The following is a 17,594-nucleotide window of genomic DNA, read 5'->3' as shown; positions in this document are numbered from 1 at the left end:
TGATACTGCAGGTTTTCCTGTAAAACACTCCTGAAATAGCTGTTCACCGCTCATGACTATTCTAAACATGGCATTATTTTTTTTTTAATAAAAAAGCAGTTATTTAATGCTGATGGGAGCTACAACTTCTACCTAGATTAAACCCCTTGGGTCAGTCACCCAAATTATCACTTCTTAGCCTACACTCTGAAAGACTGGGTTTGAATTTCACATCAACAGTCAGTGATTCAATCCCTGGTTTTCTTTTAAGTCTCTTAGATAAATGGAAGAAGAATCAGGTAAGACACCTGCTTGTAATGAGAGTAAGGGAAATAGTGTCCTCTCTATGAACAGTCCAAACAAACTCACTATAAATCACTCCATTTGTTTTGAATATGCAAAATTCAATGAAACAAAATGCTTTTTTCTTTATCTTGGACACCAGCTCCTCTTTGAAACTTGCCCAGACAAGATCTTCTGTCCCAGTGGAAGAGAAAGCAAGCACCAGCCAGCAATGCAGGGCTGGTGGGCAGGGTGTGGGAACGATGGCTCTGAGCAACCTTCCTGCTTCCTGAAGCCTGGAAATCATAGCAACTTTCAGTGGGAAAAAAAATAAAAATGAAGCCACTGATTTGGATCTAAATATGGATTCAGGAGCTCGAATTTCCAATTGTTTGGCCAGAGACCATGTGTGTGCCCCCATCATACATATCAAGTTTATTTAAAGCAAACAAAAAAATAATAAAAAAATCAAAATACTGAAGTACCTTAAATGCAAAATTACTTAAAGAAGGTGACACACCACACAGCTCACTGCGAGTCAAGTGCTACAACCACGTGCTAAAAATGACTCACAGCAAATTCATCACACATTTTCTTTAGTTTATATATTTTACCCGTCTAGGCAAGGTTGTCAAAAATAACAATAGAAAGAAGGAAAGAAAAGGTGAGCTCTGCTTGTCCAGAGCTGCTCACCTGGAGACTCCCGCGTCCGCTTGCGTTCCAGCAGGGAAGAATCGGGACATGGCTCCAATGAACACCAGCTCTCACGGTTTATCTGAAACACAGACCAGAGCAAATCAAAGCAAAGCCAACGCCACTAACGTCCCCGTTAGCCTCTTCCGCAACCTCACCCTGCATCAACCAGCAGATACATAGTTATGGCTTCTTTTTGTCCCAATAATAAAAACCTTTGCTTAGCATCACTAAACAAACCATTAAGATATGCCAAAAACTTTATTTCTCCGTGGAAAGTATGATTTCAAGGTGGCTCCCGCTCAAGGCAGGAGTTCAGAGGGAGGATGAGCCAGCGTTTAAGCTACTAGTTGAGGAGTGAAGAAATCTGGCTTCATTTCTCACTTCCATTTGTAGCAGGACTGCAGGAAAAGATACTCCTCTGCTTTATGCCTTGGTTCACTATCCACAGAATAGCAATTCTTTACCACCCATATTAACGATAATTACCTTAAAGATCATAAGGTGCTCTGATAACGTGGAAACGAAAGTTAGAGAAGCGCCCAGGTCATGGTGAGAATGAGTAGCACTTTGTGTTTGCATTAACTGAAATGATGACGATGGTAGAAACCCCCTTTTTGACAGTAACACACATCACATGGTTTATTTCAACATCAGTCCTTATCATCTCACCCTCTCCATGACTTCCAGTCTTTCAGCAAGGATGACTGATCTATTCTCAGTCTTCTCGCCCATCTGCCTCTGATTTACTCTTCCTCACTTGGGTTATGTTGTCCAGTATTTTGATTCTGAGTCTGCTGGACTATCCACAAGCCTTGGCTCATCCAACATAGACTTCCCATTGCTTCTGTCCACAGCTGACAGACTTGGGAAGCCCCTTTGTTCTCTCTCCTTCAGCCGCTCCTCCGAGCTGAACGCCTCTATCGTCAAACACAAGCAGTTCTCGCCTGGACAATCCCATGTTCCACGCCATTAAATCCAGAGGCTGTTTCCCCTCCTGACCTGCCTCAGCACACAGCATCTCGCATGTTACGTTGTAGATAAAGAAAGCTACTGAAAGGGATGACTTCCTCTGATTTGCCAACTATTTCTCCTATCCTCTCTCTGGTTTTCTTTTTCTCTCCTGAAATAATTTCCTTTCCCCTTTCTCTGTCAAATAGATAATTTTTACTATTTACTTTTTCCCCTCTGACCTGTCTTCAAATCTCATCTGTGATACTGCTCCATTTTCGAAGTCCCTTTTTGGATTCTCATCCCTTCGATGTTCTCCTATCTCCCATGTTATGAAACACACCTCTTTTTCCTTTTTATTTTTTTATAAACCAAGACTCTCCTACCCTTGACCTGACTTGCTGCCTTGACTAATGACCCACGTCCTCCTTCTCTTGCTCACTGAGATCATGGAACTTCTTATTTGCAGTCGTTGGCCGTTGCTCCTCTCCGGTCTGGCTGCGTCCCCCTGCCCGTCACCAGAGGGGCTCCTGCCAGCGCCTCCGTTCACCTCCCGCTCACCACGCCGCACTCCCCCGAACTGTCAGCTACTTTCTACAGCACATTTTTCTTCCTTAGGTTTTGTCCTCCTCCGTATTTCTGTGATGACAAAATGGGGTTGGAAGGGCCTTTGACAGGTCAGCTAGTCCCTTTCTCCTGCTCCAAGTCAGGCTCAACTATAATCAAAGAGCTCTTAATCCAACATGCCCTTAAAATCCTCCAGCAGCGAGGATGCCGTGACCTTCAGGAGCTCTTGCTAGTGGGGACAGGGAAGAGGCAGAGAAGATCTGAGAGGGGAAGAATGAGCAGGAGTCTCCCAGGAGAAGTGATGGAGACCTTGTGCTCTACCAGGGCGAGGTCTTTGGGTGATCGCAGTGTAGGTCCCACCTGGATGTCCCTCCCCCTCTCAGATATGATGTATGCTTCCTACCTGTTGCTCGCTGCCTCTGCTCATCCATATGCATTGTATGCACATTCATCTAAGATCCCATTAGACCCTTATACATACATACATCTGAGATACCATCCTTCCCTGACCTCTACTCAATACACACACATCTGAACATCCATCTTTTTCCTTTTACATATATTACATAAACATTTAATGAGAGGTGCAGAGGAAAAGAGAATCAGTCTGAAGTCTGACAAAGCCTTTTGTAAGCAAATACTCAAAACAATTTGTTTGTTGGTTTGTTTTCCAAAGTGACATTAAGATGTTGAGTTTTAACTGTTACATGGGCAGTGGGTCACCGTTTGAATTCTTTCAATGCGACAAAGATACCCCCTGTCCTCAGTGAGGCTGGGTGGGATCTACCTTATTACATCATTTTTAGTCTTGAAAGACCTCTTAAGTCAATAAATATCATATTAATATTATTTTCTCTCAAGGCGAAACAGAATTAAATTTGCACCACACTGTCTTATATTTTATTAAAGGCAAATCTGGAGGTTGAGCCTGAACACACACCGGAGGACAAATGCAAATATGCTCAAGTCCACACAAAGAAAGGAACAACCCATTTCAGATATAAAATCAAATTCTGCCTCCTCCTGACTGGCTTGCACCTAGCTCCTTCCTCACATTGAGCCTCCTTACTCTTAAACCAATGAATCTCCATGAAGTTTAAGGGAACTAATCCTGATTTGTACTGATATCTACTATTGGAAACTGATCATAAACATGCTGTTCAATAATTAGCAGTAAGAAAAACATGAGGAGATTCACATCTATCAGTTGATCGGTGATAGAATAAACTATATTAGGCTGAATTAACGTTATATTTTTTCCTTTAATAGAACCAATTGAGTCATACACTGAAAATGCATTATAGACATTGGCATTTTTTCAAAAAAGATTTGAGTATTTTTCCCATTACCCAGCCAGCTCTCTCCTCTGCCCTGTGACTCTGCCAAGTATTGAAAACGTCTGTTTTTTTTCAAAAAAAGAAAAAAGAAAAAAAAGGTAATGAGAGAGCAACACTGAGGTTTAAGGTGCTCTTTCAGATGTACCTGATTAGCTACAAAGTAACACATTAGGAACCAAATATTTATCTCAGGAGCCCTAATGGAGGGATAACAATAATCATCATCAAAATACAAACAAAGGAAACCACTACTATATACAAGTGTTCTCTATCCCAAAACGAGCCCAAATAGGATTTGTGTGAGGTTTACTACTTGCTCTCAGGCAACTGGGTGGTCCACAGATCCTCAAAACACAAACCCCATTATCCCCAGCCCAAGACTGAATACTGGGATCCCTCCTCAACAGCTGAACTCTGCTCGTATTTAACTCAGAACTTCAGGTAGAGACAGGGCTGTAGGGAAAATCCAGTTATAAAATACACTCCTCTCTTCTTCCCTCTGTTTTGCTAAGAGAAACACAATGACAGGACCGCAGGCTGGTGGCCACAGGAGACGACAAACCCCCAATCAACTTTCTGCCTTGCCCACACTGATAAAAACCCATCGATTCTGGGCATCCCAAGTCTTTGTGGCGGGAGCAGAGGATGCGACAGTGTTCAGATGGAAGAAAGGAAAATAGAACGGCTTCTGGGAACAGACCTTCAGTACACAGCTTTTGAAAAAATGCCAGGAGAGAACCAGCTATTTTTCCATGCAGGAGCCTGAATATGTTTATCTGCAGCCCAGACACAGAATGAATCATGGAAGTGTGTCCCCAGGCACCAAAAAGCAAATCCCAGAGGACTTGCCGTTTGCCTGTGAAACACTAGCAGACTAGATGTCCAAAGAGGGCTTTAGGACACCAGCTGGAGCTGTAAGCAGCAGACTGTTTGACTGCTCATTCTGGGCACAAACACACGTATTTCCTGACTCTCAGAGACATCTTCCTCCAGACATTTAATTTGAAACTTCAAGTGACTTAATGCAGAAACCTCTTTACATAAGAAAAGGACGGCGCTGGGCAACCTGCGAGCCAAATGGGTCTGGGACGTCCTCCATCACATGGGAACGACGAGTGACCCCAGCCCCTCTTCCCAGGCTCTTCCTTCCTCTCCCCCGCACAACGAGTTTTGTCCAATCAGTTCTCCAACCCCTCCAGCACTTGCGGTCCTGTGCAGTGCCTACCCATGAAAATCAGAATTGGGACCTTCTTCTCAGAAGACACTTCAAAAATGTTTACTTCTGGCTGAGCAACTTGCTAGAAACTCTTGCCTCGGGGACCAGTCCCTACCTGGCCCTCATGCACCTCTCCTACCTTTCTGACATGGAAAAGTCTTTTTTCTCTCCCTCTGGTTTTATTTTAACTCTTCATGCCTTCCATTTCACAATCAAGAAAACACACAGATCTCTCAGGAAATCTTCGGCTGTTTTAAAAGTTTTCACTTGTCAGCCTTCCTAGTAGTGATATAAATCAACATCTCCAGAGCAGAAGGTACCAGATGATTTTAACTTTCATTTCCTAGCAAATCTCTAGAGATTCATCTTCCCTCCGTATTGTTTTAACTTCATCCTAAATTTACAAGTTTCCATTCCTCTCTTTTTTTTTTTTTCCGTTTTCCCCCAGCTTCTAGACCAAGTTCTAACTTGCAGCAAAACCAGATACCATTTCACATAGGAAAATATTTAGTATAACAATACTAGCTTGCTTGGTGTATCATTAAGTACTTGTGCACCATACTGAGAAATAACTGGTAGTAGGAAAGATTTGAAGTATCAATTGAAGAACAAAAATAGCAGGAAACATGCAATACTTCAAAGGTGCATGAGGGATGGGGCACCTGGGGAAGGAATTTCAGTGTGTTCCTTCAACAGCCCATTGATGCAAACGAAGTCCATACACACATAACTCACATTAAGAGCAATAATCACTGCTTTGACGATCATTGTGCCAGAGAATATTAAGAGCAGACATATCAATTTGCTTACAGATTCCAGATTTAAATATATATATATATATATCTCCCTGCATATTTTCTTGGCTTAAGTTTTAGGGGAAGGTTTTACAATGTGGATAAGGAATACAAAGACTATTATCCAATGTATGCCAAAAGGGACAAAGTGAAAACACCTGCATTTCTATAGAGATTTAGCTTCCAACACTGTGAATATGCTACATCAAGCCTTTTAGCTTCAAAGAATTGGTGGCACTGTATCAGGAGAATGTTTTTTCAAGGAGGTCCAAAGTGACTTTGCTCACAGCAACAAGCGAGCAGTGCTATAGAGATCTACGCTAAAGGATTACACTAGAGGAGGCTTCTACAACCACAGGACATTTTAAATGAGTGAACAAATGAGCACTTTGTGGTGTAAGAGCAATACTGAGTTCCTAGAGTTCACTTTTCCCTTGACAATGTCCCAAACGGGGAAGGAGCATGTGTCCCAAGAACATTTTCCAGTCCTTAGCACTGGGGTGTCCTCCTCCACCAACAGAATTAGAGTCCTCGTAACAACAAACTTTAATTAAGCTTTAAAAATAGCAGCAATGGCTTTGGATAAAAAACATCTCTTGACTAAAATGGAAGGAAAATTTCCACAGACGTGTGCGCTCCAGGTGAAAACAGATCCATTTGATTTAAGTTATCCTTCCAGTTCTAATGCTACACGAGACACAAACAGACTCCTGCTGTCCCATCAATAACCAAACTACTGCAGACAGATGCACAATTAAAATTCAGAGAGAATTTAGGGCCATGAAGTTTGATGAAACTGCCTACCCATCATCCAAGGATGGTACTTCTTGGTCTCAAACTCTAAATGAAGGAATGAACATGCTTAAGTGTCAAATAACCAAAACCAAAGTGCACAGAAAATAATGCTTTATAAATACGATAACGTACAATGGAAGAAATCTTAGTTTCAGTAAATTTGGGGACCTTCTCCACATCCTAGTTTTAGCTCAGGATGCTGCAAATCGCACTGTGCCGCAGCTGGGCAGGGTTCATTCCAGAGGATCTGCTCCAGCGCTGGGGTAGAGCTATCAGAACAGCCCTCCGCCAGGGAGCAGAATAACACGTGGATAATGCTGCCCCTTTCATTTCAAAATGCCTTATTTATATAACACTGGGCTGGTTTTAATTTAATGAATAATATTCTGTTCTTTAACTGAAAGCTGAATGGGATTGGTGCATCTGAAGAGCAGCTAAATCACACCTCATATCCCCAGTTTTGAAAAAATTTACGCTTTCTGCCTATACTTAACATTCATCTACAAAGGCAAAATGTAGATACAGGTAATGAGCAATTGTAATACATTTCCAGTTGCGATTGCTCAGTCTCCCATTCTCAAAGGGAGCCCATTTCTTACGCTCCAACTCTGCAAAGCACAGCCTGTTCATCCAGACTTGGACACTTGTCTGACTTCACATGAATTTGCAAGGTGCCAGCCAGTGTGGTGTCTGTATTCTGTCCCTAGATAATTATATTTGCAGTAGGAAGTACAACATAAAAATGAGACAGGGCTGCCAACTCACACATGGGCACACTGAGACTTCCCATTTTGGATCTTGGAATCACACAGCCCATAGTGTTTTACCCTGCACATAGCTGCTCAGAGCTCAATAAATTGTTCAGACCAGCAGATATCCCATGTGCCTGACACGTTCTCCCTCATCTGCTACAACGCAATCCCAGCAGGAAAGATGATGGCAGATTTTTATGCCATTTCTGCATCATTCAGGCTTCCCTGTACAGTGGCAAATCACTCGGCTCAGTAACCAAACTCATCATGTTCGCATTGCTGCAGCAACAAAAAAAGCCACAGTAAAGATGAAGTCCTACCTTGGCATAAGGGCTAGGACATTGATTTATCCATTTACTTCTTCATATGTGGGGAGGAGGAAAAAACAACATTAAAGCTAAAAATAATGGTGTGCACCAACCTCCAAAATTTCTGAGGGTTTTTTTTTCCCTAACTCCACAAGCCACTGTTTTCAGGCACAATCTAAACATGTAAAACTTGAGCCCCAACACACTGACCCTTCAGAAGACACTTGCATTGCAAAATAGTTGGTAGGAACCAAAATTATTTTACGACTAAGAACAGTGGCAATGAATACAAATAAAATGCCATCTATAAACATTTAGTAACCCAAATGACACAAGACCTTCTTTGTTCACAACTTGCTCCAGTTGCCCTTCTCTACCAGCTGTTTTTCTTTCCTATGTCGTGGGTACCAAGTCAAACTGAAGCAAAGAATATATTCATCTACCGCTCAAAGAAAAGATGTCTTGTCCATGCCCATCTGTAGGCCAAACTGAGAGCTGCTGGGTGCTTTGCAGGTATCTTGTTAAAATTTTATTCATATCAAACACTCTTGATGAATCCTATTTTGCTCTGCTTTTGTTGTAAGAATATTTACTTGCTTTTCAATACTTGACACTTAAGAAACCCTGCCCTCTTAACTCACCAAAATACAATGACCTAGATAAGGTACAGTTTTAAGTATTTTAATTAAAACCAAATCCAACAGAAAACTCCCTCATTAAGGGTCTGATCCAACTCCCATTAACGTCAAGAGATGAGCTGCCACTGACGCACTCTGGTGCTGGCTTGGATCCGTAGATCATCAAAATTTAATTTCATATACCCGTTATGTTATAGAAACCAGCTAAAACATGAAGAATTACTAAAAATCAAGTTAAAGTTGATTGTAACAGCAGCTGTCACTATCACCCTCCTATTTTAAACATCTGCAGCCTGTACAGCCCATGTTGGGAGCAGCAATGCGTGCACACACGCACACATATATGGACACTGAGTCATTTGCAGGAACAGACAGCATAACCCATGGTTTTGAAACTCAATTAGGAAAATACTAGTGGGAACTAACAAGAGCCACATTTTGTTATAAAATCTAAGCTTTGCTGAACAAAAACTAATTTAAGGAACCGATGACATCAGAAATACTGAAGTCGGATAATTATAGCGAATTACATTTCAACCCAGGTATTCAGATACTCTTTAAAAACGAAAAAAGATTGTGTTTTTTATATTAGCAACTGAGGGTGTCAGGGATACCAGGTATTCTCTCAAGAATTAATACGCAGTCATTTCACACGAGTAGCGTGTGTACAATATGTCTGCATTTTTTAATGACTCACAGGGTGTCTACAGATGGAACACGAGAGGATTTAACCCTCAACCAGCATCACTAACATGAGAGTTCAAAGACACTCAACAAAACTGAGTTGTTAGAGAAAACAAGTCATGGTTATTTGTGTCACTAAAACACAAAGGATACAGACAAAGTAGAACAAGAATAATCTGAAAATAAAATTGTCTGTGTTCTTGACTTGGAAACAAAAGCATGAAGGAAAAAATCATAAAAAAAGGAAGGCACACGCTCATGCAGAAACCCACTACCTCAGCTAAGAAGAGAGAGAAATAGGTCCCTAAGCTGGGCTGTGTTTTGCAGCCAGTCCCTCTGGCTGCTTTCCCATTTCCATCCACTTCTGCCAGGAAGCTCCAAAAAGCTGTTAGGGAGACAGGACATTCCCAGACTGCCATCGTGCCATTTGGTGGAGCACTTGCTAATTTTAGATTAGAGGAGGAACACACTGGGACAATTAGCCAAGAGCCACTCCTGGCTCTTGCTCCAACCTTTCTTCAGACAAAACTCACACCCAAGCAATAAGACTGACAGCAACACCCTTCAAATACAAAAAACAGAGGCAAAGGAGGATCCACCGTGCCTTTTTTTGGCAGAATACACCTTTTGGAGGACATGCACATTTCAACCCCAAAAGCTACCACTGGAAATGAAAACCCTTTGCCAAATTACACCTTAGACAGAAAACCCACCTGCAAGCGGTGAAGGTTGCAAAACAGGAGGGGACCATTTAAAGACAGAGGATGGTGAAGATGGCCAGAGAGAGCAACCTGAAAGGGCATCTGATTGCATGCCACAGGAGATTATTTGGTTGCAGGGATAACAATATTTAGCATGATACGGTTTGATAGCACCTTCCACCCGCTCCCCCTCCAGCTCAGGTGACGAGTACAGTGGGGAACAGATCGACCCATCAGAGATGGGGAAAGAAACCCATCAATAAGTGTTCACAAACATCATACCTTTAACAAGACAACATCTACAGTCCTGTCCACCTTGGAGATGTCGCACAGGCTGTATCGCCTCTTGTGGCGTTCGTACATCTTGTCCACAAAGCTGGAAGCGGAGGAGCAGAGCCCACCATGAACCCTGGGCTGACCACAGCCAGGAACACTCCAGACCTCTCACAGACGCGCTCTGAGGAGTCCCCGTGTCTCTGCACACCAGCCCGTCCGAGCCTCGTAACAGGAAAAACAAAATCCCAGAGCTGCGACCAGCTGATAAAGTCTTCTCGGAACGGATTTGCTTATACAGGCAACGCAGGAACTTATAGCAAACAAAAGATATTTGAAGAGAGCTTCATATATATAGGATTTCTTTTTTTTGTAACTGCTAAGAATGGTATCAGCCTTCCTGTTATAGTAATAATAATAATAATAAAAATGTTTTCCAGACAACTTGGATATCCAAAAAGCACCAGAATGAAAATCCTGCCCGAAAAGAGAACAAAAGCCAGATGTGTGCAGCAGGAACCCTGACACTCCAAGAGGGAAGGCAGAAGGTAGGCTCAGCCACGATGAGTCTAATTCAGGAAAAAAGAAAAGCCAATCGTCGTATCCAATGTAAATACTGTCACCAACGTGTTTTTTCGTTCACGCCCTCGTGCACTGAAAGAAACAATAAAAAAAGTACTTTCCTCCTTTCGAGTCGGTCCACTGTTCACCAGACAGGAGGGTTTAGTTTTGCATTAAGTTTAAATTTCTAATGACAGCACAGGGCAAAAGGAAAGAAAATAATGAAATAAAGCCACTCCCTCCTGATTTGGGCTGGGACGTCACTACTTGCCTTTTTAGTCCTGCACCAGTGTTCTCCCAGCTTTCAAAATTTCTTTGCAGTTGTGGGAGCATGATTCATCTCTTCAGAGAGAGGGAAAAAAAGAGAGAGGAGGGAGGAGGGGAAAGAAACAGCAGCAGCTTTTCTTCACCAGCCTCTTCCACCTCCGGCTGCAGGCACGCCGTGTGTGTTTGCTCGCTCCAAAAAGAGACGGAGAAGCAAAGGGACGTGTTTTTGGAGGGGCAAAAATACTCTTCCCTCTCCCACATGCCAGGTGAATGAAAGACAATTTCAAGGCTTAACACTTCCCCAAAACAGGAATGGAAACTTATGATTTAATCAGTGCACACACACACACAAAAAAAAAAAAAAAAAGAGAAAGAAAAGGAAATCAGCCATTTATTTTTCTTGTTGTCGTTCGCAACACAGAGCAAAAGCCTTCAGCAACTTGCTTTCCAGAAAATACAATTTTCCCTCATTTGTTCTAGCCTGAAAGGCAGAGCTTTTTTATCTTCTTTAAAAGAAAAACCCTAAAGTTTTTTTCATCTTTCTAAGGCTGGGCCAGTCAGAGCTCTCTCCCCTCTCAATAGCCCATTCACATCAGCTGGGCCCTGCACACACTGCCACATGGTTTCCTGTTTTCAAACTGCCCCCTTGCAGCCCCCTCTGCTTTCCACCCCACCCTGACCTCTCCAGGGATGAAATCTTTCCATACTTCCCCGGCTTTAGACATTCTCTCATTCACCGATTCAAAAAGGAATGGGGGTGGTAAAAAAAAAAAAAGAAAGAAAGAAAAAAAGAGAAGAAAAGGGGAAGGGGGGTTCTGTGGTTGGCAGTTTGTAGTGAGCAGAACTTTTTTTTCTTTTTAGAAAGAGAGGAATTGTTAATCCCCTGTTGCAAAGCAGGAAACACAGACGTCGGAAACAGTGCTTATCAACCCAACGTTTAATTGCAGATCTCCAAAAGCCATCCTTGGGGGTGCTGGGTGAACTGGCCCATCTCCTGCTGCTGGGATTCACTCAGCTCGTGGAGCTTGGTTAAGGGTTTGTAGGTCTTTTCATCCAGCCCTGTAGGGTGGCCCTGGTCCCCTGGTTGTACAAGGCACTTTGTAACCACCAGCTCAAGTTCTGGCAAAGGTGACTGAAACCCTGCAGCCTGCTGAAATGGATAAAAAATGAGGTTTTTGGCATTTGCATGAAGGAATCTTCCAGAGGAGGTCTAAACCCATCTGCTGCGAGCAGGCACTCCAGGTCCTCTTTTTTCCAGTGCTACCCAGTCTTCTGGCCGCCCCAAACCAGCAGCCTGACTGTGAGTAACACAGGAACTGACTCCCCCCACGCCTATTTCATAAAACACCAAAGAATGGGAGTTTACAGAAACACAAAGCACTATTTTGGGCTCTCCTGGATATAACATCCCCAATCCATACAGCCAGATTATGCAAAAGCATAATTACCCTCTAAACTTAGCAGACTCAGTAAGCGAGCTGCGAAGGGCGTCTTCTCCTAAGACTACAGCACAGCTCAGTGGCACAGTGGCCAGCCACCGCTTGAAGGTCCATCTTTGGGCATCATGCCATGAACATGTCCCCATGCACTGGAATGGGCTGGGGACCGGCAGCGGTTCAGCTCCTCTCAGTAAGTGACACAGGTATGCTCTTACCTGGTCAACGTGAGCCATCTCCCCCCGGTTTCATTAGGCTCCAGTCTCTCCCTCACACCCCAAAGCTTCATGTCCACCACACCACCAGCTGAAGAGAGGAGGATCTCCTCTATGAGGCTCTCTTACAGCTACAATCCCCAGCTCAGCATCTCAGCCAATGACTCTGTTCTCCTCAACAACGAGTGGAACTTCTGCTTTCAGTATTAAGACACTCACGAAATGTGGTAGTACTTTGGGGACTTTCTGGAGCCACCGGTTTTCTCCACAAGTAATGAATCCCAGCAATCATGTGCCCGTCGAGATGAGGAATCAGAAATGGCTGTGACAGCATTCCAGCCCTTCAAACACTACCATAAAAGGCAGGGATTTCCTCAAATCTAAATTTACAAGACAGGAACCTATAAACAAAGTGTGGGAATTTAGTTCAGGTAGAGGAATTCGTAGCAGTCGCTGTGCCTTAATGATGCTCTAATGTTTCATTATGGAGAGCCCATAATTTTTTAACTGATACAGCAGCTAAATTTGCTTTCAAATCAATTCAATTACGACTTCTGGTATATAAGGCAAAGATTTATCTGAACGACAACTGCATAGCTCTGCCAAAGCCCTTCACCTTTGAACTGCAGAGCCCCTCGGGCAACCACAAAGAGATGTTCAGCTGCGGGGCTCGAGCAATGTCACCTTGCAGAAGATGGTGCCATGTGAGCATCATTACTGTAACACCGCATCTTCCACAGAGATGCAAGATAGGTGCATCAACATCCAGTCGTTTGGGGCTCGCGTTATCTCACCATTCCTAAAGGTAATGAGAAATTAGAAACACCTCTAGCCAAAGGAGGTAGGAGACACACTGGGAGATGGGCAACCTTCATATCAGGAAGTTAAAATAAGAGGCAAATTTTTCTGAGCTGTGCACAATAACACTGGTATGGCCAAAAGCCACAAGTAACCCACAAGTGCCCCTTCGTGGGGCAGGAGGGAACAGAAACTTCAGGTGGAGGATGCAGGTAGGTGGCGAGAGCCGGCCAGCAGCAGGCAGGATGACAGGGCAGAGGACATGTCCTAGGACTCAGTACACATCCATGCCCTATCTGTGAACCGAGATGATGACCCACCGTCTTCCACAATTGCGTGTCTTGGTTTAGTACAGAATGCCAACCCATCCCTTGGGACTCCTCTGCACCTTCAGCCACACAGGGAAATAATCCACACAAACAAATAAGCCAACAAAAAATATCCCCCTCTCTCCCTTCTCTTTTTCTTTTCAAACTTAAGCTTCCAAATCCCTCATTTGTTCCAAGAGTTTTCCTGTGGTTATGTTCCTGACTCACAGCCAAGATCAGGAGGCCAGTGACGACTCCAGACACCCAAAGTCCACCTCATCTTCATTTCCAGACTTTACTGTTGAAGGGGGAGGAGAAAAGTATTATAAACAAATAGAAGATAATGTGCCAGACACACTCCCCCCTTGGGAGACCATCACTCTCTTCCCACATTAGGTGGGGCTTTTGCTGCATTGTTTCAGGCTGGAAATCTTGCCTTGCACACAGCCTTATATACACACAGGCACGCCGAGCAGACGCACAAGACAGACTCAGCCTGGACAAAGCCAAACAAAGGTTTTCAGTCGCTTTTGTCCACCTATTTAACCCAGTATCTCGAATGCCAGACACATGTTTACGCAGTATATAGTATTCATGCTCAGAAACACGATGCACCGGACAATCAGAGGACAAAGATTAAATTAAAAAAAAACCCTACTCCAACTAGTAAATAATTATCTTTTTTTTTTTTTCTCCTGCACATTGCTCAAAATGGAGCGGAGTCGCGAGCAGCAGCCCAGGCCACCGGCTGCTGATGCGACAGTTCTGGGCTCCTTATTGAAAACATCTGGAAGCGCTGAGCCGCTTTGTGCAGACAGGAGTTTGAAACGATCCAATCGTTTCATATCCAAACCAAAGTCCAGCGCTGTGGATTTCAAGGGAAGGAAAAGAAGGGGGGAGGAAAGGCGCCCGATTGCACCATATGATCTGTAACTCATCCAGATAAAACTCCTCCTCTTCTACCCGCTAACAGACCTCTTAATGACAAGGAAATCATGGTTATTCTGAAACAGACTGCACTATTGTTATCTGTTTCAAATTACTTTTGCCATATCGTTATGAAACACTGAAAATGATGCAATCTGCAGAAATACTCAGGCGTATTAACTTTTTCAACTGTGGCTCTGATAGGAACTAATGGAGCAGCAGATGAAAGGAAAATCTTCTCCCTGTCTTAAGCAAGTCAAAACCCACTTTTGGGCACTAAACACAGGAGACAATAAGTTCATCAGACAATAAGAGAGAAGAATTACTTTTTCAATTGCTCTTTTAAGTAAAGAAATCAGCTTTTTGGAAAGGGTTTTCAAAATTTTGTGTTTCTGGCACTTGCAAGGATAGACAAAACAAACCCCTTTTTTTCTCAAACTAAATAAGGCAAAGGAAATCTGCACTCTAATACTGCAAAGCCTGTAAGAGGAGTGTGTCCAATCTGGAAGGGAGCGCACATCCATCGTGTGTGCCGGAGGCAGGTCAGCACCCCCACAAGGACCACGACGGATGCTCGAATGCAGATGTTGAAGATGACCAGGCAGTCGCTGAACGTGGGCGAACACTCACGGCGCAGACCTTGGTGAAGAGCCCTGGACATTAGATAATGCATTTCTCATTTTTGCAGGAGCATTGCAAGACTGAGAGGTTTGTGACTGACCCGTTCCCACCCTGCCTGTCTGTCCGCATCCCTGCGGTGGCACTTTGGTCCAGGGTCACATCCCTCTGCACATGGGAAGACTCACTGGTGTCCCACCAAGCAGCATCCTCTTCAAGGGGTAGCCCCAAAAGGCTGGTCGTGATTTTAGAGTTCCCTATGAGGTAGGGCATGGAAAGAAGTGGAGTCAGGGAGCAGGACACAGACAGTCCCCCATGATCAGACATCACAAGGAGGCACCATGCTGCTCTCAGTGGGAAGGACTGCGATGCAGGCAATAAGCCTTCACAATCCTGGCCCTAAAACACCTCAGTATTCACCAGCTCAACTTAATCCTTGGGACAAATAGTCCACAGTACCAACACAGCCTGGGCAACCCCCACTCTTTTAAAACTTCCCCTATTTAAATAATTCAGATCTTCATGCAAAAGTCTGGAGAGAGACATTTCCTCGCAGAGCAATACTGTGCTTTGGGACAACACAACCAAGCTGAATTTTACATCCAAACACACCACCATACAGCAGCAGCCTGCATTTGACATAAGCAAGACATGAACATCTAATAAACAGCTGAAGAACCATGAAGAAGGAATGAAGAGGGCTTAGAAAGCTGTCAGACATACGGATATATGGAGTGTGTGTTTTGAGAAAATAGAAAAACACCTTGAAAGATCTTCCGCCATTTCCTGACCTTCCCTTTTCTAATGTTTCTCAGAGACCCGGTGTACACGTCTCAGGAATTTCTATTGTCCAAATAACCTTCAGAAAAATGCTGAGGGTCTGCTCTGCTATGGACCAGGCCTGAACATCCTTCCAGAGGAAGTCAACTGCCCATCCTACTGCTCCCAAATGGCTACAGGAGAAACACATCCCACGCAAGAGATTAGCAACCCCTCAGCTGACTTTACATCAGTTCACAACATCTAGTTCTGCCTTTACCAAAAATAACCGCAAATCGAGACGCTTGGCTGGCTGAAGTGCTGTGGGATCTTGGACCACAATGCAGATATTTATTTAGCATGTTATGGGAGTTGAGAGAAATAGTTCTTGCTGTCAAACACTGGACATGTTGTTTTGCTCTGTGAATTCCAGAATCGTAAAAACAAGGAGGGGAAGTCATGAGTGAATAAAGCAGGAACACTCCCCAAAATAGGCTATCAAGGAGCATCTGAGCTATGACAACAGAAGCAACACACACTGCACATCCCTTGCATCCTCAGGGATGCTCCAGTGCTCAGGCACTTCCCACCAGGGCACGGGGCCTAATGATCTACAGACTGGGTAAAATGCAAAAATAATGGGGTCTTTTGTAAAGAATAACACAATTTTCAACCTACACATCTGGATGGGACATATTGCTTTGGTTTCACCGCTGGCTCAGCCCAGCCTGAAGCTGGGTTGTCAAAAATGACATTCATTTCTTCGACCTCACGCAGCACGACAGCTGGTCACGTGAGCTTAAATTTCCCTTCACGTTTTTCAATTGCTGGTAATGAACATGTGAATTTTACACGCACACAATCAGCAAAAATCTTTGCTAATTACGACGATTCAAACCCTCCTACTCTAAACCCAAGATTATAATTTCTGGGATCTGGAAAGATAATGATATAAATAAAAGTATTTTAAATATTGAACTGTATTTATAGGAGTTTTCAAACCATTGTAAACATCATGCAAGCCACTTGAAATTGGTTTTTGCAGGCTATTCAGCAAATATTTGAAGCCTGCCCAAACAAGAAATGTCTAGTAACTTGTCCTACAGAGGAGTTAAGGAGATCATCACTGTCTCAAATGCAAGAAGAAGGGGATGTTTCATTATCTATGCACAAATGCAAAACTCAAAGGAGTTTTTCATTTTTATACCATGCATAATAAAAAAGCATCTTCTGACATCACTGGGATGGATATAGGATATAAGAAAGTATTGATTTATACAAATAAAACCATATATGTTCCATTATCTCATAACAACAAACTTCAGAAATAGTAAAACCTTACAGTTCAAGGTATGACGTTAAAAATTAGAATGAGTTTTTGTGCAGGAAAATAGACTATCTCGCATTTGCGGAGTTCAGGAAACATTGTAGTGTCTTCCAAAATAATGGCACGGTATCTGTTGCTGTAGGGAAAGCACAGGAGCGGACGGGTATCGCCTGACCCGCTCCGCAATGCCTTGCCATACTAACGCATCGGGGTTCCAGGATATGCCTGGTGGATGCTTCTATCTAAAGAACTGATGTATTCAGCTAAAAACGGAGACAGGATAGCAGATTACATAGATGAATTGGTGGATAAAGCCCAACAAAAATGACGTACGGTATCAGTGAGTAAAATTAATAGACAATATAAAAATGACACATCTTGAGCTGAGGAAATTATTCAACTTTTACC

At 43.3% G+C, this 17,594-nt stretch overlaps 1 protein-coding gene across 18 annotated transcripts in view; it reads right to left on the bottom strand.

Moving 5' to 3' along the window:
* Positions 1–17,594, bottom strand: part of AKAP13 (A-kinase anchoring protein 13) — a 215,210-nt gene that overhangs the window by 61,976 nt on the left and 135,640 nt on the right. For 15 of the 18 annotated variants that reach the window (XM_071814007.1, XM_071814010.1, XM_071814015.1 and 12 more), the window contains one exon: positions 955–1,036. In XM_071814007.1, coding sequence (XP_071670108.1) covers positions 955–1,036 — 82 coding nt within the window. Of the gene's footprint in view, positions 1–954; positions 1,037–9,979; positions 10,765–17,594 lie in introns of those variants that run through there. The other 3 variants (XM_071814020.1, XM_071814022.1, XM_071814024.1) reach the window with 3 other exon arrangements.

The sequence above is a fragment of the Patagioenas fasciata genome, chromosome 12, assembly GCF_037038585.1.
Source record: "Patagioenas fasciata isolate bPatFas1 chromosome 12, bPatFas1.hap1, whole genome shotgun sequence".
NCBI lineage: Eukaryota > Metazoa > Chordata > Aves > Columbiformes > Columbidae > Patagioenas > Patagioenas fasciata.
Note: the sequence above shows the minus strand (reverse complement) of the source record. Positions and strands in the feature narration are given on the sequence as shown.